Source organism: Myotis myotis, unplaced genomic scaffold, assembly GCF_014108235.1.
Source record: "Myotis myotis isolate mMyoMyo1 unplaced genomic scaffold, mMyoMyo1.p scaffold_m19_p_15, whole genome shotgun sequence".
Taxonomy (NCBI): Eukaryota; Metazoa; Chordata; class Mammalia; order Chiroptera; family Vespertilionidae; genus Myotis; species Myotis myotis.
Window position 1 is genome coordinate 24,560,590 of NW_023416319.1, and position 27,659 is coordinate 24,588,248.

The window sequence follows — 27,659 nt, forward strand, 5'->3', positions numbered from 1 at the left end:
TAAATTTTCGGGGTTTTTTTTTTTACCCTACATTTCATTTCCTTTTTGTTAAATTTATATTTATGTCCTCTTTGTTTTTAAAGTGTTTATTTATAGATTAAACAGTACACTAGACATGTACTGTATATAAGAAAGGTTAAAAGAGGGAATCATTTGGGGGTCTAGAATGGATTAATTCAATTTACATTACTTTTAATGGGGGAAAAAGAAAAGATTTGATTTTTAAATAGGCTTCCAGAACAAATTAAGTTCTAGAACTGAGGTTCCACTGTATAATAATCCTGCTCTTAATTGCTTTGATATTCTTAATAAAACTATTAGGAAAAATCAATATCAGGTTTTCAGGAGCTTCCAAGTCAAAGGAGTGAATCCTATTTTCAAGGACATCACGGAGGTGAGAAGCAGCAAAGGAGGAGGCCAAGTGTGATTTCAGGTGCACTTCCCCTCTCCTTCCACCAATTTTGTAACAAGTCCTGTTAGAAAGAACTTTGATCTGATGAATAAAAGAGGCTTAAAACAAAAATAGATCAACTAAAAGCCAATCCCTTAATATAAATTTTAATAGTCCATAAAACTAACCACTTTTTGAGTAGTAAGGTTAAAAAATGTATATCAAATAAAGCAGAAAAGCATGAGTTTTTAAATGAACAAAAGAGTCTCTTGAAATATCGAAACATCTAATTTAATTATACCTGCCATTTTTATCAATTACACCAAGAATATAAGCTAGACTCTGTTTTCTCTTACACTATCTCAAAATTCATTTAGCTCAGTCTTAAGTGCTTCACCCGGTTTCTTTTGTTAGTTTGAACGCCAGAATATAAAATCGTTTTTAGAGACTACCGATTTCTAGCTCCATGTGAAAACAGCAAATCGTGCAGAGGTTTGATTTCTGTTGTGGCTGGTGGACTATGAAAGGGAAGACGGGAGTGTCAACAGAGCCTGGGAAATCTTTTCAGTCCTCACACTTGGCTTTTTTGGAAGCTGGAAGAGAATCATCATTTCCTTCCGATGGCCGAGGTTTCTTCACGGTGGAAATAATTCCAAAAGCAGTTTTCCTAGTTTCTACAAAACAAAGAAGGAAACCAGTGCTTGAAGTTCAGACATGATTTAAAGAGGTAGCTGAACAAGTATCACCATGCTGCTTTGCCTGACAGCACTAGTAAATGATAAAACCATCATGAAGTACTGAGTGCTGATGGCATTTAGTGTTATTACCCCTCCCCTGTCCCAAATATGCACACATCAATATATCACCAACATCTAATTCATTCCTAAGGATTACTTCAAGGGTAAAACTGCACGGCAGGTTATCTCTAATGGTTTGTCCATGGCATCTTATACAGCCAGAACCCAAGTCACAGACCCTAGTGCAGCAGATGCTTTACATATGGGAGAAAGACGGATAAATCACCAGAGCAAGTACAACCGTCCACTGTACTGCCTCCAGTGTGTGCTCACTTCATTTTACAGCATGTGCCACAGCTGTCATCCCTGCTAGATCACCAATATACCTCTGAGGATTCCACCATATTTATTGCCTGGTTATGTAATAGGTGTTCAATAAATACTTGAGTTAATGAAGAAAATGAAACTCACATGTTTATCGATCTCACAGATTGGTGATGACGGACAAAAAAAAAAAAAGGATTATAAGATGTTTAGGTCAGATTGGCAGCAGAGTTCAACTTAAATTTAGCCAACTTGTGTTAAAAATCTACTAGTGGGACAGGCACTGTGTCATCTATAGAGGATATAAAAATGCCTAACAGTGCTTCTTCCTACAACACACTGAGATAAGTTCACAAGGAGCAAATATAACAAGAATTAACTCTGCCTGGATAAATCAAGGAGGGTAGCATAAAAGAGGTGACTCGCCCTAGCTGGTTTGGCTCAGTGGACAGAGCGTCAGCCTGCGGACTGATTCCAATCAAGGGCACATGCTCAGGACGCAGGCTCAATCCCCAGAGGGGGGTATGCCAGAGGCAGCTGATCAATGATTCTCATCATTGCTGTTTCTCTCTTTCTCTTCCTCTCCCTTTCTCTCTGAATCAATAAAAATACACATATAAAAAAATACAAGAGGTGACTCTAGGGAGGAAAGAGGGGGCAAATGGAGAAGAAAGTATTCCTTTGCAAAGCCATGGAGACAGAGAGGGGAAAGAAGAACCCAGTATGGTTAGGGGACAACATGGCTGGTGTGAAGGAAGAATGTGAAAACATCAGGGAGAAATGAGGCTGGCAGAGTAGCTTGGGAAGAGCTATAATACCATGTGAAGAGATTAAAACTTAGTCCTTAGGAAGTGAGAGGACCTAGGGAGAGATCCATTAGCGATGAAGGAGGTAAACCTAAAGAACTCAATAAACATAAATTTAGTTAAGAATTATTTATTTCAAGTAATAAAAGTCAATTTTATTTTATTTTATTATTTTTTTTTTTTAGATATATTTTATTGATTCTTTACAGAGAGGAAGGGAGAGGGACAGAGAGCTAGAAACATCGATGAGAGAGAAACATCGATCAGCTGCCTCCTGCACATCTCCCACTGGAGATGTGCCCGCAACCCAGGCACATGCCCCTGACCGGAATCGAACCTGGGACCCTTCAGTCCGCAAGCTGACGCTCTATCCACTGAGCCAAACCGGTTTCGGCGGTAAAGTCAATTTTAAAGAACTAAGCGTTACCTTTTCATTTGTAAGGATTAACTTGACAAGTCTACTATATTTTTGTCAGTTATTTAAAAGCATTTTAATATATAAAAAGGACAAAACTGCTCTTGAGGTCATTAAAATGACAACATAATCAGAGAGCCTCAAATTAAATAGAAAGTGCCAATGATTTCCATTTCACCAAATGGAAAACGTATTCAGAGATGTTTATTTATATCACTATGGTTTAAGCAAAAATCTAAGAATCAGGTAAATAAATAAAAAATATAAAAATTAAATTGTGAAAACCAACACTTTGTAACAAAACAAAATACATTTATTTTCAAAATTCTTTTAGTTCCATCTCAGAAATGTTCTAATTTTAAATCACATGGATAATTACTTCTTAATTCAAGCTTATAATTATAAATTAGACCTTTATAGTTATCAGCTAAAGTGTAAGTCTTTTGAAAATACATTTATTTTTGTAATAGCAAGAAGTTACAATTTGTATAGGGCTTTAGTTTTCACATACAGGGATTGTCAAGGAAAATCTACAACTACCTCTAAAGCGCTTATTTATGAGTGCACTATTTTGTCCAAGAGGAATTAAGTCAGGTGTGCCCAACAGGTCCATCTTGGTCCAATGGCTGCTTGAAAACATCAATTTCAACCACTGGCCGGATCCTCTGGCCCTGAACCTCTTTCTTCTGTCCCTTCCCCACAACCTCAGAACTGCTATTCACTGGTTCCTGGAAACCTATAGGACCCATATAATTCTGAATCCCTGCAGCAAGACTTCCAATGCTGAAAGCCAGTTACTGTGTGTCCCAAGTTTTCTGTTTTCAAGGTATCCATTCTTGCACTGCTTTCAACATTGCCCTCATGAGAAGGTTTCCAGGAGCTCTAAGAACCCATTACTATCTTCTGGGAGAGCTCCAGGGCTCTGCTGTCCTTAAATGCGGCACTAAGGGTGATACAGAAGCCAGCTGGAACTTCATCAGTGCAGGGGACAATACTGAGACCTTGCCTCAGAATCCTTTCTTTCTTGCAATGTAACCTAAGGCTAAATTAGCAATCTTAGGAATACACCACACAACTGTCTCATACTATCCCAATGTCAAGTGAAACCAGGGTGACTATAATTTATCTTCTAGATGTATGGTTAATTCTGCAGGACAAGCATAAACTAGGCCTATCCTGGGCACACTAGAGTGAATGGCAATGCTACCTGAAGTCCACAAGTAATTTAGTTTAGCTACTATAAAAGCCCAGCTTTACATAGTTCTTTTTTGTTTTGTTATTTTTTTTAAGGTAAATGCAGAACTTCAGATTTTTCCCTATTTTTAAGTTCCCCTTTCTTGCTTTAGTCTACTTTGGAACACGAATTGTTATCCAAACTCTTGATGATTCCTTACATTCATTTAAAATAGACAAAAATAACCAAAGTGTGAACCAACTGTTCCCTAATTTCAAGAAAATTTCGATAAAATCCTGATTAATTTCGTCATTCCCAGAGCTTAATGTGATGGGGTCTAGGCTACATAATACAACAATCTCATACTAAACATTTTGAAACCAAAAGCAAAATTATGTAATTCATGGTAAGTCAGTACAGTAATCAATTCTCTCAATGGAAATCAGATCACTAAAATCTAGACACAACACACAGGACTTCAGTAACTTAACTAGTATGTGTATGCCAAATAACTTTATCGATACGTAGCAACTTATTCTGAAGTTTAAATTCCTCTGGGTGATACCAAGTAAATTGTTTCTTGACCCTACCATTAGTGCTAAAAATTTCAAAGAGAATGAAAATAAAACAGAAAAGTGTAAACTAAAAAAATATAAAACCTCATTTTCATTCTTCAAAATCTAGGCATACCATATTCTTCTAATTTAATTTTTATCATCTGATGAATGAGAAATTCAATGGCTTCTAGTAGTGAATTAATGTGAAGAGAAAGATACATGTAAATGAAATGTGAGTAAAAAATGTATAGGCTGCACATACTTGATCATGTGAACAAAAAATGAAAAAAGAATCACAAGCTGTAATACACGTGAAGAGGTACAATTTGAGTTTGTTTGCTGTTTTTATGTTCTTAATAAGTGGCATAACATATTGTTAACATTTCAGTTCTTTAAAACAGTGATTTCCAGGAGGGAAAGTGTGCTCCTATGGAGAGGAGGGAGGAGAAAGGAAGAGGAGAAGCCTATCAAAATACAGGCAGGGACATCCATGCAGAGCTTGAAAGGATGCACTCAATACTCATTTCTGTAATACAAACTATTCATTCCACAAACTCCAGAAAGTAAAGCCTGAAGCGAAAGATGAGAAAGCACTGCTGAGTATGGTTAAAGCAGGTTGGGAAAAGATGACCCTAAAGGAACTCTGCAGGGAAAGATAATAAAACTGGATATGGCGCAATGGTCTGATAAAAATGACTGGCTCCTCACATGACCACTGGATAGTTTTGTTGGAAGAACTGGCTCACCTCCATGGAGAAGCGCTGCTCGGCAGTTGGTAGACACTGCAGCCTTGGCATCACTTTCAGAAAGTCCAAACAGCAGCCCTCTGTGGGGTCGTTAAGGATTTTAACCGAGTCAGCCAAGGACAGGCGACTAACACAAACATAACTGACAATGCCAACTCACCTGGTCACACTGAGAGAGAGACTTTAATTCTATCGCACTTCTTAGCCCAAATGGAACATGCTTTTGAAATGAGGCTCATTTAACTAAGCTTTTTAAATATAGTCCCTCATTCTTGTTCTCCTTTTTCTATCTCACCCTTAGTCCAGAAAACAAAAAGATAAAGCTATCTAGAACCTGATATAATTTGTTTTTGAAATTAATTGGTAAACCTAAAGTAAAAGGTTAAGAAAAATATCTTGTTAAAGTATATCGTTTCAAATTCCAATTTTCCTAAGAGAAAATTTCAGTAACTTCTGACTCAGAAAAGGATACAAGTTTGCCACATCATATGGACCTCTTATTTCTAAAGGCTAAAATAAAATGAAAAACAAAAACAAAAAAAAACAAAACAAAAAACAGACATGAGTGCTGCTATTCATAACGTTTCAAAGACTTCATCTACAGTGAATTAATAAGATGATTAGGTGTCTAAAAATAAGGAATTCAATTGCATAAATTTAAGTTTTTATAATTTTGATTAAGTTTCTGAAAATATAAAAGAACCTTAAAAAGCATTCTATAACAGTATAAAAAAACCTATTTATATAAATAAAACTTGAAGCCCAAAAGAAATGGGGATAGATTTTACTCTTCAGCAATTACAATGAGAAAATACAGTTAAAATGAAAACATGCAATAAACATTCATTATATTACTATTTTACTTTCTCCCCTAGAAACTTTTCCAAGTTTTATAGCTTGAAAAGCAAAAACAAAATACGTAGTGGCAGACTTACCCTTTCTGCAGCACTAGATATAATTACATTCTACAAAACAGAAAGTGATCAATATTAATCTTAGAGGTTCCAAAAAATTGAAGAGTCTTATAATACAAATAATCAGTATTCACATTTAACACCAACTTCTTTTCAAGACAAGGTAAGTAATTAAAGTGAAAGAATAAAAAGCCCTCATGTCAAACTAAAGGCAGCATATAATAATAAGCAGAACAGGTTTTCCCAACAGATCTTAGAAAAGATTAATTCATTTTAAAAACTAGTTGAGAAGGTCATATAAACTAAATTCAACTCACTGATGACAAAAAATTATTACCTACACTATTCTTTTCAGTGGCTAAACTACAAATTCCTTATGGAAAGATAAAGGCTTTCAACACATCTTTCCCTCCTTCACATTAATCTTCTCTCATTATTTTCTTCCCCTTAAAACGTACAGAGTTCATTGAAATAGGAGAATTTATTCCTGTGCCATGACAACTTTCTTCTTTAAGGAAAACGAATCAGTTTGATAATCTAGTGGATTAATAATAATAAACTGCTGGATTTGAAAGATATCCTAAAATTAGGAGACCATACCTTTCCTTTGCAGATCTGCATCAAATTGAGGGCATTGGAAATTGTGTACCTTCTCATTGTGGAATCTTTGATGGCTGGGCTGTAGACAAGTTCAAAGCCCACACCTCGGTCAATTGCCTTCACAGGAAATAAAGAAAAATAAACTTCAAGGATAAACACACACTGTCCTACTCTATTTTCACTAAAGTTCCCTCTCACCTCCCTCTATACTCTCCACAGCCCACCTCCTGCTTGTTGAAGTATAGCTTTAAACAAAGGTGAATTTACGCCCAAATAGCATCATCCACAGAAGAAAACAGATCTGTCTCTATCTGATCACAGAGTTTATCTTAGCTGTGGGGAGGCTGACTTTATATAAACAGGAATCATGAAGAAGCTATGGTGAGCAAAGTCCCAGTGCGGTGGCCAAAAGGCTGTTATTCCATGAACTACCAAAAGAAAAGAAGAGATGTGCTTCCCATACTTAGGGTAAACTATTTGCAAACAAGTAATTTGACCCCAAAATGAAGAAACTACGAAATGAAGGGCTGAAAAATTTCCAAAGAACAGGGGTGGAAGGCCTCTTAGGTAAGTCATTTATTAGATATCTGTTGAATGAAGGACTACAAATAGCCATGGTTGAGTGTTATGTGTCAGGCACTGTGCTAAGAGTCTTATGTATGTATTTAGCCCTTATAATAACCACTATAAGGCATTATGGCAGAGATTGCTAATTGCCCCTGATATCTGTTCTCCCCCTTTTCTTTAGTGAGTCCCTAATTTTAAACTGTATTCATGGATGTCCAGCAAAAAAGATAGAAGAAGGCTGGGCCCCTTGATGATCTTGCCTAGCTCACCAGGCGCTTGGCCTTTTACATGAGAAGAAAAGAAACTTCGTTCTTATTTAAAGCACTGTGAAGAGGTAGACATCTACAGGTAAGAACATAGCCTGGAAGTGGCGGAGATGAGACTGAAATTCACCACTACAATATTCAGTTTTCTTCTTCACCCATTCACAATAGACATGTTTAAGCCAACTATGCAAGGGACTGTTGAGAAAAAGATGACATGGTTCCTCTCTCTAGGAGCTTACACTTTAGTGTGATCAAATAATCACATACAAATACAAAACTTTAACCGTGATAAGTGCTACCAAGAAGTCTGGGATTGGGTGAGGAAGGAATTAAGTAGTTAAATAGTAGAGGAAGGAGCATTTGCAGAGGGAGGGAGGAGTATGTGGAAAGGCTCTGGGTTGGAGAGCATGGTAGCACACAAAGGTCATAGGCCGGGGAAGAGAGAATTAAAGGGGAGCCTTATGGTGAAAGGTGAAGGCTAAAGAGATGGAAAGGCCAACGGTGCAGGTCTTTAGAACTGGTGACAAGATAATCTTCTAAGAGTAATGGGAAGTATCTAAGGTCTTCAGCATGAAAGCAATAATCAGACTTGCAATGGCAGTCACTACGTTACAGTGGTCTTTTGAATGAACCAAGGAAGGAAAACAGGCCCAGACCAGGTATGGCCCGAGTCTCTGTCTGGCAAATGAACTTCTATTACCCAGAGGACGAGCTGGGACTGGTCCAGATTAACTGCTAGAGTCCACTCCTGAGCGTGTACAGGGAATGGAAAAACCTGTCTTCCCCCAGAACTGGCAGCCACCTTGATTTAATTCAGCTGTACCTGGCAGGCTCCTTCTGATCCTTCCTGAACACAGATTTCCTTTTTTTACACCCCACAGTCTGCCCTTTCTTTAATCTTCTTGCTGTCTTGAGGCTCCCAGATTTTATTTTGAATTTTCCTACATATTTGATATTAGTTAGATTTTACATGCTATTTTCCACACTGTAACCTTTCCCTCTCCCCTTTTTCTGGCAACTTTTCCCCACCTCTAATTCTTTGGCTTATGCTGTTTCTAGGAATGATATGTGTTAGGATACTCTTGGTGCCACAGTTAAATGTCCACCCCATTTTTCCTGCCCAGCTTGTACATCTTGAGAGCTGGTATAATGCTTCTTTGTCACTCACAACTGCCCTTTATACAAGTGTTTAATATATTTACATTCTAAGAAAATAAATCGTAGCTTATGAAAAAGAGGCAATGTGATAATGCTGATTATCCATCATAAAAGAAACCAGGATGAACTTGGCAAATTGAAATTCAGATAAGCCAAAGACACCTCCTTTAGCCATATTCTCAATTATTCCCCTAGCTATTTCTCTTGATAAAAGTACTAGTTAGCCAGAGGATGCCATTTTTTTTTCCTCTTCTCATCTTCTAGTGGCTGATCTAAAACACAAGACAGTGGGCTGGAGAAGAGGGGAAACGAAGGATGTGGATGACACATAGAACTAGATGACCAAGTGCCTAAGTATTCTTAATTGTGACTAAAAATTTCCCCCCACCACACCATGGGGTCCAGATCAAAATTAAACTTCTTTTTTTTTGGAGGGGGAGGGGGAGAGAAAAAGGAATATAATTATCAGCTTAATTATTTTTTAAGAAAAACGTTCTAGCCGAAGCCGGTTTGGCTCAGTGGATAGAGCGTCGGCCTGCGGACTGAAAGGTCCCAGGTTCTATTCCGCTCAAGGGCATGTACCTGGGTTGCGGGCACATCCCCAGTAGGAGATGTGCAGGCGGCGGCTGATCGATGTTTCTCTCTCATCAATGTTTCTAACTCTCTATCTCACTCCCTTCCTCTCTGTAAAAAATCAATAAAATATATTTTAAAAAAAGAAAAGAAAAAAGAAAAACGTTCTGATTGTGATTTTAAGTACATCAGTCATTTACCTTAAAATTGCTAACAAAACTGAGACAGAGAAATTAAAGATAATGTGCTACTGGAGGTTGTAAACATTCCTTTCATAACACTTTAAATTTTTAGATAAAGTATAGACTCATTACCAGGGCTCTTGCTTCTAAGACCATTTTAATGAAAATTGCCTTAAGCTCATCAAATGGTTGTTCATAACAGCCTTTCATAAAGAATGACAGTGCCTGTGTGATTGGCTTTTGTTCACTTCTCTGACCAAAGGTTCTAAAACAGGGAGATTTCTTTACTAATGAGAAATAACGTGGTAATGACGTTGCAAACCAAGGGCAGATGTGTGATACTTGAATCAAGAGATACTGACGGTGAAAAAAAGACAAAAAAAAATATCGATGGTAAAATTCCAAGAACTAAGCTTAACAGAATGAAGAGAGAAAGAAAATAGGGAGTTGGTTACTGGGATAATATCTGAATTCCCTGTTAATTTCATAAAAATCAGTTATTTATTGAATTCAAAGGATGACAACCTTGGTGTATCACTCTTTAAGACAGGTAATTTGTGCCCTAGCCAGTTTGCTTAGTGGCTAGAGCGTCAGCCTACAGACTAAAGGGTCTCAGGTTAAGTTGCAGGCTCAATCCCTGGCCCTGGTGGGGGCACATGCAGGAGGCAATGCGCTAACCACTGAGCAAAAACGGTGAGGGCTATCATTAGTCTTTTAACTTTATTTCTGTAGGGTTTTTTTTTTTTTTTTTTTTTTGCTATACAAAATTTTGATGCTGGCACTGGCCCAAGCATTAGATCAATGAAGTACTTAACACATTTCAGTTCCCAATATATGTGTGATAAAAAAACAAAGTTTATAGAGCGCTCACACCCAATCAAGTATATATGGCATGATTCCTGGAACAACCAACCTCACTGCTTCAGACACTATTTACAGGACATCTCTCAGTGGGGACTAATAGGACCATGAAGATGGAAATGGATTAGGGTTAAAGGAAGTGCTGAGGGAAAACTATCAGAAAGAGAGCATAACACATACAAACACCGAAAATAACTCAATATACTTGAAGTCACTGTTGAATGGCAATGACACTGAAAAAACATCAAAGGGAAAGTAAAGTATGTGCTGCTTAAGAAACATTCTTGAAACTTGAATTCATAAAGATTATGTTTTAAAATATGAAATTATTGTGTGCTTAAAGAGCTCTGCTATAAAGTAATTTTCCATAGCATTTCCCAGTGGTGGGAAATGACAGCAGGTAGAATAAAAGCTTGAGTACAATTGCCAACGCAAGCCTTTGTGAGAGAAGTCTATCTGTGTGAGTCACACACTACCTGAGTTTCAATTTCAATTCCATTATAGTGGAGTAATTCAAGCCCTAACCCTAAAGCTGCTGGGCTAGAGTAGGTGTAAATGTGCTTAAACTATAAATGCTAAATAATTAGAAGTCACTTGATTATCCGAGGAGCTAAATTCAATTTTTTAGAAACCCAATTATCACATAATAAATGTATGTGACTCCCATACTCTAGACCACTGGTCAACTGGTGGTCTGCAGACCACTGGTGGTCCGTCAGGTCCGAAAGGTTGGTGACCGCTGCTCTAGACTCCAGAAGAGGTTTGTAGGAGTCTTTAGAAGGAATTACATCATTGAAATTATGGTGCCCCAAGCATGTGAAGATAACAAAAGGGACAAGAGCTATGAATTATACAAGTGAAGTGCTTTCGTATACCTGAGCCCAAACTTCATAATCCCAAACTTCCAGGCTGACAATTCTCACACGGCTTCTAGCCTCTAGGTAAAAGACTAATGAATTCCCTGTTTTAATCTCCCACTTTTCACCACCATAAAAGAAAAGAGCTCAAACCCAATCCAAATGAAGATCTATGCTGTTTCTCATGTGCCTAATGAAGGGATCCTTGTAAAGCCAACCTGTCCGCTTTTCATGGCCAAAGACAAGTTCATCCTTAAGGCCAACGGAGCAGGCAAGGGCTAAGACTTAAGGCTGAATTGTTAACCACATTCACTCCATGTTCTGTGCTTTCATGGTGAACATACTCCTCTACACATACAGCTCCATATCCAGATTAGATATTATCAGATACAAATAATACATACACAGCTATCCAACTATTATTTACCCTGAATAAGCAGCTGGACATCGCTTACCGTATGTTTCCAGCTTCCTCTCTCGTAAATGGGAACTGGGTGAACAAATTAATGGGGACTCTTCTTCCTGACCAATTCACACTGCAGCCTACTTCTATATTAGGTAGACTGAAAATAATCTCGTGCAGTCCTTCTCTCCACTCCATCATCTAGTTTTTATTAAACAACATATGTAAAATGTTCACACCAGATTTTTTAAAAAGCAGACACTGTGTTAAATACTGCATATCCCTCTCACTTGTCAAATTTTTACTTTTCAGAATTCTTAAATTGAAAAATGTGGGAATTAAGCCAAAAATATCATCAAACAGCAGCAACCTTCCTGAACTTACAGCTGAACTGGGGGTGGGATGTCCTATTGCTGCTGCCTCCTCATGCCATCCCCGTGCCCCACTCCCCTCACTTGCCAACACTGACTCCCGGCTAATGACTCGGACAAGCAGGATTTGGCTGGGTTCCCCAAGCTGCACTTTGATATACTAGGCTAGACACATATTCATCCAACTGAGAAGTTTCAGGGAGGACCCACTATAGGCACAATATTGGGATAATTTAAAAAGGATGCCCATGACACAGCTGGTGCTCTCTGGAAGCTCATAGTCTGGGTTGAACAAAGGGCACTTTGGTTTGAGAGCCCTCACCAAGCAGCCACTGGGAAGCTCACCCTGTTGTGGGACATAAGGAATTGTGTGCACTGCTGTCCATTCTACAGATTTGGCCTCAGCATCACGGCACTACCTTCTCCCAACAAGGACACAGCAGTGCTGTATGTGGGCTGACTCGGGCAAAGCCATTTAGAAAATAGCCTTCCTAGCTCACTAAGGTGAAGAAGAGAAAGGTAAAGGCCTTTAAGTTTAATAGCAATTTACAGAGCGGCTGCACTGGCTAACGCCAGGGGGTGACTTTTATACAGCAACGGGACTGGCAGTGTGAGGCTCTGGCAGACTTCTAGAGCCAGAGATGGCGACTTCTGGAGAGGAGCCACATATGAGGCCAACAAGACTGTGGCAGGCCTGGGTACTGGAGCAGGCTATGCCTATTATCACAGGCAGCGGGGCATGGCAGGGGGCTCACGTGACAGGGAATCAACAGAACTGTCCGGACACTGTGACTGAAGAGCTCCATGGCTTCTCCTTGCCAGTCTTCATTTCACCACGTCTGCTAAGTGGGCTGTTAACACACATCTCCAACTCTTAAACTGTGACGATTCAGGTGTTTTGTTTTGTTTTAGCATTTGCTTACTTATTTATAAGCACTGGCAAGAATGTGGGGAAATGATGATTTGAGCTTAAGCAATATTGTTATATGTTCAGTACTCCTCTCAATATTTATCAGAAAAGAGCTATTTTATAGTATTCCCTTTAAATATATGACTTTAAAATTTTGGGTACTTTTCAAGTACAGTTTTAGTAGTACATTTTAAGGGGCAGAACATAAGCCAACTAAAATTTTTACACACTGAATTCAATTTTTCCGCACCACATAGATCAATTTTCTCCCCATTGTCTCCCCCTATTCCTGGAATCAAGCCAATTCCTCAGCAGCAGAGACAGGAAAACAACTTGAGGAGGCTGTGATTCTACAGACAAAAGAATAGGACCGTTATCTACCTTGAAAAAATAGATTAAATTTTTAATTTTCCAATTCTGACAGGATTAGGTATATAACCTGGATTGTTTATTAAACTCTCTTTCTCCTTCCATAACACTTTCTGAGAATGGGAGACTAAGCTTTGGAAGCCACTCTTCCAAAATAGCATCCTCCCCCTTCCTAGGATCTGGCTGCTGATGAAATCAGTTAACAGTTGTTAGTGATGTGAAATATCACCTTTATGACGGAATAAGACTCACAAGACGGCATGACAGATGGAAGAGGAAGGGTAGGGAAAACGAGAACTATGTAGAATGGTACCATATAGAAAGGTACTGAGACAAATTCTACAGCAGAGGGAGGAACAAAAAGTCCCCGGAATGCATGGCTCCCCTCTTAGATAATTACAAAGGTAACCCGGCTTTTGTGTAAACCAGCATGCTTCAGTGCAGCTTTTCATTGCGCATGGACCATGCCTGCTATGTTTTCCCTGCATGCCCTCCCCCAGCTCAGGGGTGCCTCAGGGATCCCCAACATTATTTCCCTTCCCCTTCTTTCTTGACTTCTGCCCTCTTCGTGTTCAATATTCAGGCAGTAAGTGTCCAACACTGTTAGCCTTCCTTCCAAGAAATATCCTTCATAGATTTTGATTTGTAAAGCCTTTCAAAAACATCTCCATAATTTACTGAAATTTTTATTTTATTTTAGCCTTTCTTTTCTTGTTTAGTCAGTTTACAAAAATAAAAATGACCTCTTAAAAACGCTTATTTAGCCCTAGCCCAGTGGTTGGCAAACAGCGGCTCGCGAGCCACAAGCGGCTCTTTGGCCCCTTGAGTGTGGCTCTTCCACAAAATACCGACTTCTGCGCATGGGCCATGAAGTTTCAATCGCACTGTATGTGCGCGCCCGCATGTGGTATTTTGTGGAAGAGCCACACTCAAGGGGCCAAAGAGCCACATGTGGCTCGCAAGCCGCAGTTTGCCAGCCACTGCCCTAGCTGGTTTGGCGTTTGGCTCAGTAGATAGAGCATCAGCCTGTGGACTAAAGGGTCCCAGGCTTGATTCCGGTCAAGGGCACACGCCCGGGTTACAGGCTTGATCCCCAGTAGGGGGCATGCAGGAGGCAGCCAATCAATGATTCTCTGTCATCACTGATGTTTCTATCTCTCTCTCCCTCTCCCTTCCTCTCTGAAATCAATAAAATATATATATATATATTTTAAAAATGCTTACTTAGCCCTAGCTGATTTGGCTCAGTGGATAGAGGCATTGGCCCGTGGACTAAAGGGTCCCAGATTCGATTCCGGTCAATAGCAGGAACCTTGGTTGCAGGCTCGATACCAGCCCTGGTTGGGTGCACATGTGGGAAGCAACCAGTCGATGTGTCTCTCTCACATCAATGTTTCTGTCTGTCTCCCCCCTCCCTTCCACTCTCTCTACAAATCAATGGCAAAATATCTTTGGTGAGGATTAACAACAACAACAAAATGCTTATTTATCACCTAGCCTTTGTTTTCTTCATCTAAGAGCACTGGTTTCTTCTGTTCCTTGTCCAGTTTGTTAATCTAAGTTTCTACAGATTCAAGTATAGAAAGGAAAGTATAACACTTACCACATTAATAGGGGGTCTTTTGAAGTAAAATGGTAGTTTCTCTGTTACAGTTATGCAGACTAAATCCACATCTAGATGTGTACAAGCAACCTGTCAAGAAGAAAAAACAGAAAAAGCAGGTAAGCTCTTTTTTGTGGCTCCTTGGAGGTGGGCAGCTGCTTCAGGATGAAGGTGAACACCTCCTTCCCAGCCACTGGCTGCCAGGAACTCACTGAAATGGACGAGGAGTGCAAACGTCTACCTTTTGTGAGAAGCGCATAGCCACAGAAGTTTTTGCTGATGCTCTGGGTGAAAAATGGAAAGAAGGGGTATGTGGTTTGAATCAGTGGTGAGAGCAACAAACAAGGTTTCCTCATGAAGCAGGGAGTCTTGACCCATTGCCGTATCCACCTGCTACTGAGTAAAGCATTCCTGTTATACACCAAGGAGGATTGGAGAGAGAAAGCACAAATCTGTTCAGGGTTGCATTGTGGATGCCAATCTCAGTGTTCTCAACTAGGTCACTGTAAAAAAAGATATTGCTGGTCTCACTGATACTGTGCCTTGTCATCTGGGGACCAAAAGAACAGCAGAATCCACAAACTACAAAATTTCTCAAAAGATGATGATGTCTGCATAAATGTGTGAGAAAGCCCCTACATAAAGAAGGTAAGAAACCTTGGACCAAAGCACCCGAGATTAAGCGTATTGCTTCACAAACATCAGTGTATTGCTCTGAAGAAACAATGTACTAAAAATAAAATAATAATAATAATAATAATAATACGGAAGAGGCTGCAAAATATGCTAAACTTTTAGCTAAGAGAACGAAGGAGACCAAAGAGAAAGGCAAAAGAAAAATTGGCACGTTAAGAATAGGAATGAAGTCAATTCTGATATAACGAAATATAAATAGACATTACTCAATCTACAGGTGTTATGATGGCTCTGCGTTGAAATACAAAGGCAATGGTCAGCCATTCCTGCAGGTTTGGCTTGAACAGTTTAACTGTAATCTGGCTGAAGCAGTGTGATATGTCCACAGGCCTTAAACAGACAGGGCCTAGAGACCCTCTGACTCATGGTCTGCTACATAAGGATGAGCTGCTAAGAGAGGTTCCATTTGTGGAAGTATAGATTGTTCTAGAAAGGGAAAACTAAACGAAAACCAAAAAAAAAAAAAAAAAAGGCCAAATGCTGCACTTTTCCCGTAAATCATTTATTTTTGTGCTAGGAATTGTTTCAGGCCTGTGGTTCCTACTTGTCTATTGAACGGCTGAAAAAACACGAACATGACACTACCAATGGCATTTTGTTCAAATACTAATGAAAACAATCTTCATAAATGGTCAACACAGAGCTGTTACAAATCAAATGATACTGAATGCATTTTTCAGATTTAATTTCCCTTTCCTTTCTTCTAATTTTTGCTATCATTTGTTGATCAATACTCCAAAAGAGATTTGAAACTGCTTACAAAAGCTGCATGCAAGATGAAATAAACAGATAAGAAAATCAGGACAGAAGGAAAATAAATTTGAGGAAAGGTTACTTGTTTAAGAGTACAAGCCAAAAGACACTGCTAGAAGATGAATATCTGGCTCTGATTTTCCATTATTTGATTTACAGTGATAAAAAGAACTGGCTGTTTTGAACTGTATTAAACATAAGACACACTCACAGTTTTGGTATATACAGAATCCATGAACAAATTCACACTGCCAGGTGGCTATGCTAACAAACCAATATCAGGGGCAGAGACCAAGGGAAAGGACGGAGTAAGGAAGAGGAGTAAAGAGGGGGTCACTCCTAACCCCACCTAGACTCCCTGGCTTTAAGACAGTCCTAGTAACTCAGTAAGCCTGGGAAGTAGTGCTGTTTTGGCAAAAACACTTGGCTCATTAAGAATCTGCCCCATCCCAACTGCTACAGCTGCACAACTCATAAAAGAGTCATTGAAAATTTAATAAGAATGGATGAAGAAAAGCTCTGAATAGTAGATAATACAACTTCAGCTGCTGTCCACCATTTTTTAGTAGTAACTATCACAATGGCAAAGATAAAAATGTTCAGGAATACATGCTAACACAAGAATGAATAAACAGATACTCACAGGATCCTTACTTCAGTACAGAGTCTTAAAAAGTACTTTAGCAATAGGTATCAAAATTTTACTAGTAAGTGCATACACCATCAACTTCACCTACAGGAATGTATCCTATAGGCTCTAGAAATATATTTTATAGCAATGTACTCTACAAATGCTCAGGAATATAATGATAGTCACTGCAAACACCAATCACAAGAGACTAGATGCAATTGATCATGTATCAATTTCATTTCAATCAATTATATATAGTCCCTTTTTATAATGGAATATGCCGACTCCTAAAAAGGAAGAGGTATATCTTTAATGGTCATCAGGGACCATCTCCAAGATATACTGTTAGGTGAAAAAAAAGCATGGTGTTACATAAGAAGAAAGGAAGGAGGGAAGAGAGAGGAATGAAGGAAGGTTTAGGTAAATAATATTTCTGAGAAGACACAGAACTGTTAGCGGTGCTTGCCTCAGGAGAAAAGGGAGAGGAAATTTTAGGTGGGAGAAAAGTGTACTTTCCAATGCTTATCTATTTGTACTGTTTTAAGTTATTATCATGAACAGAAATTATTTTTCACTAAAAAAAGCTGACTCATTTATTTTTAAGTCTGCTGAATATTCTTCCCCAGACCAAAGCTAAATTAGCCTACTTATTACTTATGTATTGGTCATTTTCTCCTTCTTCTATATAACTGGCTAATTAAAAACTATCCCGTGTTGGTTTAAGTACATGCATTTTAATAAACTTTCAGTAAAAGGCCAGTTCTACTTGGTTCCCTTTGACACCTCAAACTTAAAATGTTTCAAATTGAATTCTTTTGCTATTTAGCATTCTATTAATCCAAGATGTACTACCCTGTCATCCATAAAAGGGACTTGGGGAGAACTATGAATCCCTATCCTTCTGTTCTCCTTGTTTTATAAAATAAAAAAATGTTTGCATATGTATGTGCATTTTCAAGACTATTCTTTCCTTAAGTCCTCATAGGAGACCTTGGCCAAAGAAAAAGAACTGATATGAATTCATATACAACCTGCCAAAACCACTATAATAAGATTTTTAACCATAAATATTATTTGTACATGATTTAATCTTCTTTAATGACTTAGAAAGTACTTTAATGTGAACAATGCTTTTATTTTATGGTTATCTAAATGTATCAAGTGGTCTACGGCCATACCACCCTGAACGCGCCGGATCTCGTCTAAATGTATCAAGTGAACATTTGGATTAATAGAAAGCTAAGTAGCAAAAGAATTCAGTTTGAGACATTTTAAGTTTGAGGTGCCTCCTGCATGCCCCACACTGCACTTTTCTAAAGAATGGATTTGAGTCTCCCATATGAGCATCAACCTATGAACCAGGAGGTCACAGTTGGATTCCCAGTCAGGGCACATGTCTGGGTTGCGGCTTGATCCCCAGCAGGGGGCGTGCAGGAGGCAGCCAATCAATGATTCTCATCATAGATGTTTCTATTCATCTCCCTTTCTCCTCTAAATCAATAAAAATATATATATTTAAAAAAAGATTACCAGGCCCCACTCCCAGTGATAAATTCAGAAGTAGGGCCAAAGCATCCTCATTTTAACAAATATCCCCAGCAATTTTGAAGCTGGGGGAGCCATAAGGACTGTCCTAAAAAATAACCCGTTTCAAGAGCCTGAGGTACTGGTAGCATACTCTACAACAGTAGTTTGTAAAGGGAAGTAGGCATGGATTTTGGAAGCAGGAAGCAAATAGAACTTTTATTTCCATCTATTTTTTAATTCACTCTCTTAAAACTTGTTTTGTGTGTATGTTACCTTTTACAGCACACTGTTATAATTAAGTACGCAAATAATTTATAAGAAAATAAACGCTACCCCCTTCCCCTCCCCCTCCCCCACCTTTCCCCCTTCCTCCCCCACCTTCCCCCTTCCTCCCTCACCTTCCCCCCTTCCTCCCCCACCTTCCCCAGAAAGAAAAAAAAAAAAGAAAAAAGGAAAAAGAAAAAAAAAAAAGAAAATAAACATATGACCTAACCGGTTTGGCTCAGTGGATAGAGCGTCGGCCTTCAGACTGAAGGTCTCAGGTTTGATTCTGGTCAAGGGCATGTACCTTGATTTCGGGCACATCCCCAGTAGGGAGTGTGCAGGAGGCAGCTGATCGATGTTTCTCTCTCATTGATGTTTCTAACTTTCTATCCCTCTCCCTTCCTCTCTGTAAAAAAATCAATAATTTTTTTTTTTTTTTTTAAAAAGAAAAGAAACATACATATATTGGGGATGCAGCCTCAATGCTTATTAGAATTGATAGGGTGCACAATCTAAATAGTTTGTAGACAACTAGACTAAGTAACCTGAATTCACCTCAATCTAAATCTTTAAATCTAGTCACTTTAAATGGGAATAAGGAACTCAGAAGCTCCTGAAGCTTCTCTGAAACTCTCTGCTACATTCCCTCCCCCATCCCAAGAAGCCCTGGGAATTCCCAATGCTGTTAAGGTGGTTAGATTTTATATCACTAATTGTTAACATATGTGTGTTATGATTATCTTATAGACCTTAGTTTTAGATTATATCTACACCTTTTAAATTAATCAACTTTCAAACCAAACAAATGGAATCAATTACAGGATACAACCTCTTAAACAACAACTGCTTGCATTTGTCCTGATTCCAGACCATGAAAGACTTTTAAAAGCTTTTTAAAATTGATTGTCTATAAAAAACAAGGAGAGCCCCAACTTGAATTGAGTCTTAGAGAATGGGTAAGATTTGGACACATCAGAGGAAGTTGTTCCAATTTTAAAAACGGTTTTTATGTAACGTTTTTAGTATATCTGTATAACCAAATTCAAACAAATACTGCGTAAATTATTTGTAGCTTTCTTCCTTCTTCTAGAATACTTGTTTCACTCACCATCATCAAACATATATCATGCTTTTGAATTCACTTTTTGAATAGTCTGAGAAAAATAAGTAATGTGATAAACAACTAAGATAAAACTGCTGTACGGAATTATAATGTATTCTAAAACCTAAAGCCTTAGCTCTACTACATACTACCTGAGATTTAGAGCAAATCACTTAGTCCGAGCCTCAGTTTTCTCTCCTATAAAATGGGGAGAGTAACAAATATGTGTCCTAATTATCCCTCAGGAGTGTTGTAGTAAAGGTAAAACAATATGTAAAAGTCTTTTGAAGGTAACATAAATGTACGTCTTCCAGCCATACTGTCATGTTTTAAGGGCTCTGTTTCTCTAATTACCAGTAAATGGCTATGGAAATATTTAAGTTATATGCTTACATTTCTAAATCAATTTTGGAAAAAAAGTAGTACAAATTGGGTATATTACCAGCTTTTAGTGTACAACATAACTAAACTGTTATTTAATAACAAAACTAAGTTACTATTTAACAAATTTGGGAACTGCCCACAGTCCTTATACCTACCATGGTTCCATCAATTAATCAGAATCTCCTGTGGAACTTGAAACAAACAGATACCAAACTCAATCCCAAACCTACTGGATCAGAATCTACAGTGGTGGGGGCTGAGCACCCTGATTTTAAAAAGTTCCACAGGGGTCTCTGATGAATATGTACCACTCCCCTTTACTGACCTCTTTTTCTGAAACAAAATTGAAAACTATTATAATTGAACATTTTATGAAAGGAATCATCAAAAACAAAGTTATTCATAGATAAGTTGTGCTGTTCCTCTACAATAATATACACATTTAAGAATTGATTTAAAAAAAAGAATTGATAGTAAGCCTGGAAAACTAAATTTACCACAGATAAGTCTTCTTTGTCAACAGCTCCATCTACTGGACAAACTTAGGCAAAATCTTCCTATAATTTTAGAATAGACTTTGCTTAGAAATAAACTATGCTGTAAAATTAAAACATCAAAACCAGTACTTTTTCCCCCCTGCAATATATCTTTGGTGGATATACATTTTGCAGATGGATACTTTTTGGAACCTAAAGACAACATTCAGAACTTTCTAAATGTATCTATAGCTCTTTTTACAATGTAAAACAATTTACTGAAAAACTTTATTTCAGGTCATTTTTTTTTTCCTTTTCTGTAATCATTTAAAATGTCCAGAATGTTCTGTCTTAAATTGATAAAAATGACCATACCTTGTTATATAACTTTCCCTCCTGAAAACAATCACAGATATAGCAATTTTAAAAGTACAAAAGGAATTGCATTCACAAAGGCTCTCAGATAGGGAAGGGGGCAGGATCAGCAGATGGCTGACTGTGGAGAATTTCTAGAAGACCAATGCCTGACGTGATCCTGCTGGCATATGGGCCACACCTCTCAGCATGCAAAGGAGAAAGATCAGACAAGTGGGAGCTTTCACACCACAGTAGAACCTTATGCCTTTTTTCCCTAACAGGCAGCAGCAACTAGTAAGAAGGGCAGAAATTGAAGTGATTTTTAGAACTACAAAGAGTGAGACTAACATTTACTAATAGAAGTTTCTAATGAATGAATGAATGAATGAATGAATGAATGAATGAAGCAGAGATAAAGAAACAGGAGAAAACTTGATGGGCTGTTCAAATCTGAGCCCATCAAATGTCTAGCAGGATGAACAAAACAAAACATATGCCACCTAAAGACAACCTGTGAAATTCCAGAACCGTAAATGAAAAATCCAGTTTCCAGATAGGGCGAAACAGATCATCTACAAAGGCATAACAATCAAGACTTCTTTTAAAAAATAATAAACACTATTTTCTTTTACTTAATCTGTTACTTACATGAAAAAGTTTTTCTGTCTTTGGGAAAACTGCAACAATATCATACAGCCGGACCCTCGAAGAAGTTGCTCTCTAGTAATAAAAAGAATGTTGTCATACAGTAACAAAAACAATACCCATGGGATCCTGCCTGTGGTTTGGCTGCACACCTAACATGTTGCTGACAGTTTTGCTTTGCTTTGCTTTGTATGTTGGCAGGGAAGACTTTCTAAGCATGTGAGAATTTAGATACCAACATCCATCCCACCAACCTTCTCCCTTCCTTCCTACACTGTTACACTTGTATCAAACATTGTGTTTACAATATAAAAATCAAATTAGATACCCCTTGTTTTCACAAACTAGTGGAGGAGTTTGTCAGACACTGACTAGAGCCTGTTGTGTGGACACTAGGGGTACAGAATCATTTAAGGCATATGTTTGCCCTTCAGGGAATTCACAATTTTGTTGGGAGACAAGAAATACACTTGACTCAGTGTGAGGCATTTAGGTTCACAATGAGAATACTGTTAAATAAAAATTAAACTGCTAGATGTGCAGGAAAATACCTGAGAAACCAAGGACAGAACGAGAGAAATATATCAGTTAAAAACAGCTTATCCTAGCTTATCTTCCTCCCATTAAAAGCTGAAATTCCTCAGGACTGTCCTAGACCTTCTCTTCCCACCTCACACTTGGACCAGGGAGTCTCATCCACTCCCATGAATTAAATTATTCTCTACAGGGTGACCACTTTCAAGTCATTATCTATTATTAGGATCACTCTTCTAAGGGCCATGCCTTTCCAACTGCCATATAATAGGCTCCATTGGAACTTTTACAATAACCCACCATGTCTCAAACGCCATGCCCTCAAACCTGCTTTTCTTTGTATGTCCCGTCTCAGCAAATGGTACCATCAGCTACCTAACTGGCTGCTCAGGCCACACTAAGGCGTCATCATCCTAAATCCAATTAATCACCAAATCCTGTCAATCCGCCCACCTGGATGCTTCTCAAATCCCCTTCACCCCCTCTGATCCATTCTCTATAATGCAAACCTCCCTGGTTAAGATCTGCTCACCCAGACCAACCTCCCTAACCTCATCTCAGGTTAGCCAGCTTAGCAGGCTCAATCCTAGTGGTGGTGTTCCAGTTCCCAGAACACACCATGCTTTCCTTGGCTTCAGGGACTTGGCATAATCCCTCCTGTCTCTGAGAACACTCTCTCCCCCACTCAACATCTATGTAACACTTACTGATTTTTCTGGCCCCAGTTTGAACATCAACTTCCTCAAACTGTCCTCCAGAGCATTCTTTATTTACTACCTCCACTTTTTTAGCTATTTCTCACAGATTTAAAAGGATTGTGTCTGTATTATTCACAGCAATATCCCTAGCACCACCGTATGTCTGGTTCATGTGAGCTCAATGACTAACAACTGCCCAAGGACTCATAGATTGTGGTATCCTGTACATGTGCCATGAGTAGAAGAGATTCTGTTATATTATGTGAATTCTGAGGATGGGGACAGCGGGCAGGTGTCATGCACAGGAGAGGGGGTGTAAGAACGGGTGACGTTGAAAAGCAACACTTTCAATATTAATCAATCAACTTACAAGGCCAAAATGAGAGAAGAAAGGTAATTAACTTACCAAAACATTGCAGTGAGATGGATCCGAAACAATAATCGTCAGTCTAGTTAAAATTTTTATTGGTCTTGATTTTCCCTATAATCAAAAACATACCATCAGAAAAGCAGAGAATACAAATGACTGATTTTCCTCTTTACCAGTGGAGGCATTCATTAAAAAGATACCAGCAATAGGGCAGTAAAACCCAGCCTTCATGCTCAAGAAATTTATATTACAGCTAGAGAAAAAAGATGTATGTTAAGCTACATAATGAGATGACTTAAAGGTTGTAGGACTTCAGAAAGAAGATCACCGAGAAGTATGGAATTGATAGTAAGGGAGTGTTTCACAGAAGAGCTGGGTCCTGATGGAAAGGTAAGGCTGGTAAGCAGAGGAAGGGGCATCGCAGGGTAGAGAACCATACATATCACTGGGTGTGTCTGCATCGTAAGAATAGGTATTATGCTTCTTAAACAACAGAACACCTACCTGTACAATTGGCAAAGTTGTAAAGAGTTCTGAAATAGCGACTGGTTTTTCAATTTCCTACAACAAATAATAAACAGTTACCCTAGAATCAGCCGTGGACAAACTACCGTTTGAAATGAATAAAACAAAAACAAAACAAAAAAAACAACAACAACAACAAAAAAAGACCGTACCCTTTTATGTAATGATGTTTACTTTGAATTTATATTAGTTCACACAAACACTCCATCCATGCTTTTGTTCCGGCCCTCTGGTCCAGTTTAAGAGCCCATTGTGGCCCTCGAGTCAAAAAGTTTGCCCACCCCTGCTACATGTTAATGGGACAAAGCATAATGGAAAACTTACTAGGGGTTTGCAGGAAAGATAATTTAAGAAAAGAAGTAAGAAAGCTAATTTCTGGTATTCAGAAACACTAAATTAGCTTTTTTCTTAAAAAAAAAAAATTAAAGAAAGCGGAGGCGCAGAGAAGCAACTGTAAACATCAATGGACGGGAAGGATGAAAAGTAGTTTTTAGACTGAAATAATCTGTAAGGTACAGTTGCTGGCCTAAAGAAAAATATACACATTTACCAGTATGTTTATGTTAAAGAGTTAAAAAATCAAATATTGTGATTATAGTCAGTCAATAACAATGCTTTCTTTTTTAAAAAAAAAAATGACTATTGAGTGACTTAATTAACATCAAATCAACTTTAAGACTCCTCAGAGCATGTCTATTATGTCACACAAAAACTATTATTTGCACAAATAGGCATCAACTCAACTATTATAAATTAAGAATAGTGCACAGAGAATGCATTTTTTAAAATTGCAAGAAAATATGCTTATCTGTAGGTTCCATATTACCAATATAAATATAAATAATTATAAAAACTGGTTATTATTAACTTCGGAAATTATATTTTACCTGTTTCTTTTCCTTAAATTCAACAACGTGATTGATGGCAACAACTGAATAGCCAACTGAAAAGAAAAATGGAACATTCTTCTTAAATATAACAACCTCTCTTTCCTTTACCCATAGTCCCATCCCTCTTCTAGATGTCAAGACTAGGAGGAAGTTTGCAGAGTGGTATGGGCTCTGGTGTCAGACTGCCTGCTTTCAGATCTAAGCATTACCACTTACTACACGTTTCAGATTCTTCGTCTGTCAAAATGGTGATAATAAAAGAACTTAAGATACACGTCATGAGGATTAAACGAGATAACACACATAGAGTGTTTTAGAACAGTGTCTGGCACGTAGTTAAGGCTTTGACCTCTGTGACATATTATTAGCATGAAACTAAACACCCTTAACTTTGTGTGTCTCCTTTCCGTCTATCATTCTCTTTCATATTCCTTTTTTCATTTCATCCCACCAACTTTATACTTTTTCAGCCCCAGTTTTACTCTCACTCATTTTATTTGCTTTTTAGCCTTATTACTTCCTTTTGAGGCCCTTTTCCTGAGGGGAAATGGAGTGATGATGCCCTCACACCACTGTCCACTTCTCTTTTGGAGCTCTCCACCATCCAGACTGGGAACTCTTTGAGGTCAGGGCCTTGCACTATCAGCCTCAACACAGAGCACTGTTCTGGGCATTTGACTACCAAAAACATGTCTAAATCATATTTTCAAGTTATTTTAACACCAATGGGGTGGGGTGTGGGTAATGACAGGACATGAAAATATAATGCATATTAATGCCAAAATAGTGGGCCCCCTTTCATCAATTTGTCCAACTTCCTTCTTTCCTTCCTCACACAAATATTGAGTATCCATTACATGACAGGCCGTTTGCTAAGTGTTGAGAATACAGAAAAACCAGAAAATAAAAGAAACTTCCAGTACTTTGTGCTTCACTTTTCATTCAATCAAATCAACCAAGCCCCATCCACACACCCCAGCACCATTCTTCTTTACCATACTCCAAAGTCTACTCTATGTTTTCTTGTTATGCCCACTCGGGAAACCTTTTGGCCACTAAACAATGTCCCTACTGTCCTTCAGAAATGTCAACTAGATTCAATTTCTCCACAAACTTTTCCTAGACGACCCATCTGGCATCTTAGGATTACTTTCCCAATGTCTCTGGTGTAACGTCTATTTATATAACTTATTTCTGAAGATTATTGGTTTCTTACATCACATCATAAACTAAGAACCAGGGATCTGTCTTCTTTACTCTTTGAAAACTGCCACTCACCAAATAGCACTCCTTTATCTTTAACTAAAATTGGGGTGACTTTCTGTCATGTTTCATTTAATTTTAATTATACACATTGGGTAACAATGTATAGACACTTTACCATATCTCCTTCAAGGATATTTGAAACTGAGGCAATTTTCTAAACAAGTCATCGTTTTCTGTATTTTTAAAAAGGTGTACGGCTTATTAACTATTCCATAAGCAGTAAGTGAGTAATCACTATCTGCCAGGGCTGAGTGACTGTGCTGAGCACAAGAAATCAAAGAATGAATAGAAAGACATGGCCGCTCTCTATGTATCATGATTCAGTTACTAAGGAAAAAGCATCCGGAAAGGTTAATTGAAGAAGTAATACAAACTACACCCAGAAAATTTGATTTTAAAGAAACCACCAAATAGTAGCGTTAAACGGCCCAGATCATCATGTCCATCGGCTTCCTTTTACTGGAGAGGAAAGGATTCTCGGAGAGACAATGCTAATTACTGGCTGCAATGGAAAGACAAAAGGACAAGAAGGAATGGGAGTAACCCACTTTGCCAAAGGCTGGCTTTATCCAGCATTACCCTCTGAAAAGTATCATGACCAGCTCCCACAGGGCTGAGAACTGAGGAATCCTGCAGAAACCTCTTCATTTGTAAACCCTTCTATCCCCACATCTAAGGAAGAAAACAGCTGTCATGATTAGTTTCAATAATTGAAACAGGTTCTTCTCTCTCAGGGCTTTCGCTTCCTTGGATTCAAATATGAATCCAGCGTTCTGGCCATGCTGCTACCCGCCACCCCCAATATATCCTCTCCTACCTACCCTTTCTATAAATATTATTCCAACACTCGCAGCCCCCTACCCCCCTCCCCCTTCCCCCCCGCTTCTCCGAGCCCCACAGTACTCTCCGTCCATGCACTGCTCGCGCATTTGCTCCGACCCAGTCGTGAAAGGCAGACAGGGGTGTGACATTAAGAGCACTGGTGTCGATTACACTTGGAAGCCCTGGCTTCTACATTCCATCAACTGTGGGGCCCTCTGCAAATCCTCCACATTCTCATGGCCTCAGTTTCCTCAATTTGCATGAAAGCAGGAGCTAGATTGGGTAACAGCTTCGAATTTCCCGCGTTAGGGATCCAAACAACACTGCAGCTTCCAGGGACATCCCAGAGACCCGGAGGCCCGGCCTTGCCGAGTCCTTCCAGAACGTGGCCCGACAGTCTGGGGGCCGGCGAGGCTGGGCAGGCACTGCGGCCCGCGAAGCTAGGGCGACTCACGGTGAGCGGCGTTTTCCACGAGCCCGCGCAGCGCCTTTAGGTCCGAGCCAGCTCGCAGGTCCAAATCTGCAAACACCGCCATGCTGGAGTCACATGACCGCCCCGCGTGATCTGCGCAGGCGCTGGGCCCGCCCCTAAGCATGCTGGGATTTGTAGTTTACTCGAGCATTTGGCTGGACCCTCCCTTCAGTTGATTGTAAGTGAAGGTTCCCAGGAGTTTGCTTCACTTTCAAGTACCAGCAAAATTAGTGTGTCTATACCAAACACCTCACTTCACTCCTTTGTGTTATTCTGAATGAGAAAGTTTGCTTTCCCCCCAGAGGTGTTCACAACTCCTACCATTCCTCCTATTACATGGTAGAAAGTAATTCTTACGAAATAATTGCGAGCATTTATTGAGCGCCTGCAATAAACCAGAAACTCTTGCTAAGAGCTGGAAATGCTTTTTTAAAAAAAGACATAAGTAACCCTTTTTTTTTCC

General features: G+C 38.8%; 1 protein-coding gene across 2 annotated transcripts; it reads right to left on the reverse strand.

The window, feature by feature from the left end:
- Window positions 1–660: 660 nt before the first annotated feature.
- RPP30 (ribonuclease P/MRP subunit p30) lies at window positions 661–27,291 on the reverse strand. 2 transcript variants are annotated; one of them, XM_036336640.1, is made up of 11 exons: window positions 27,179–27,291; window positions 24,634–24,689; window positions 23,726–23,782; window positions 23,258–23,332; window positions 21,623–21,694; window positions 14,785–14,874; window positions 6,665–6,781; window positions 6,086–6,115; window positions 5,623–5,660; window positions 5,151–5,230; window positions 661–1,065 (listed from the first exon to the last, which is right to left on the reverse strand). In XM_036336640.1, the coding sequence occupies exons 1-11, from the start codon at window positions 27,258–27,260 to the stop codon at window positions 956–958; spliced, it is 807 nt and encodes a 268-aa protein (XP_036192533.1). In that variant the 5' UTR covers window positions 27,261–27,291; the 3' UTR covers window positions 661–955. The 2 variants fall into 2 exon arrangements, with proteins under 2 accessions (XP_036192533.1, XP_036192534.1); XM_036336641.1 differs by lacking the exon at window positions 6,086–6,115.
- Between the last annotated feature and the right edge of the window lie 368 nt (window positions 27,292–27,659).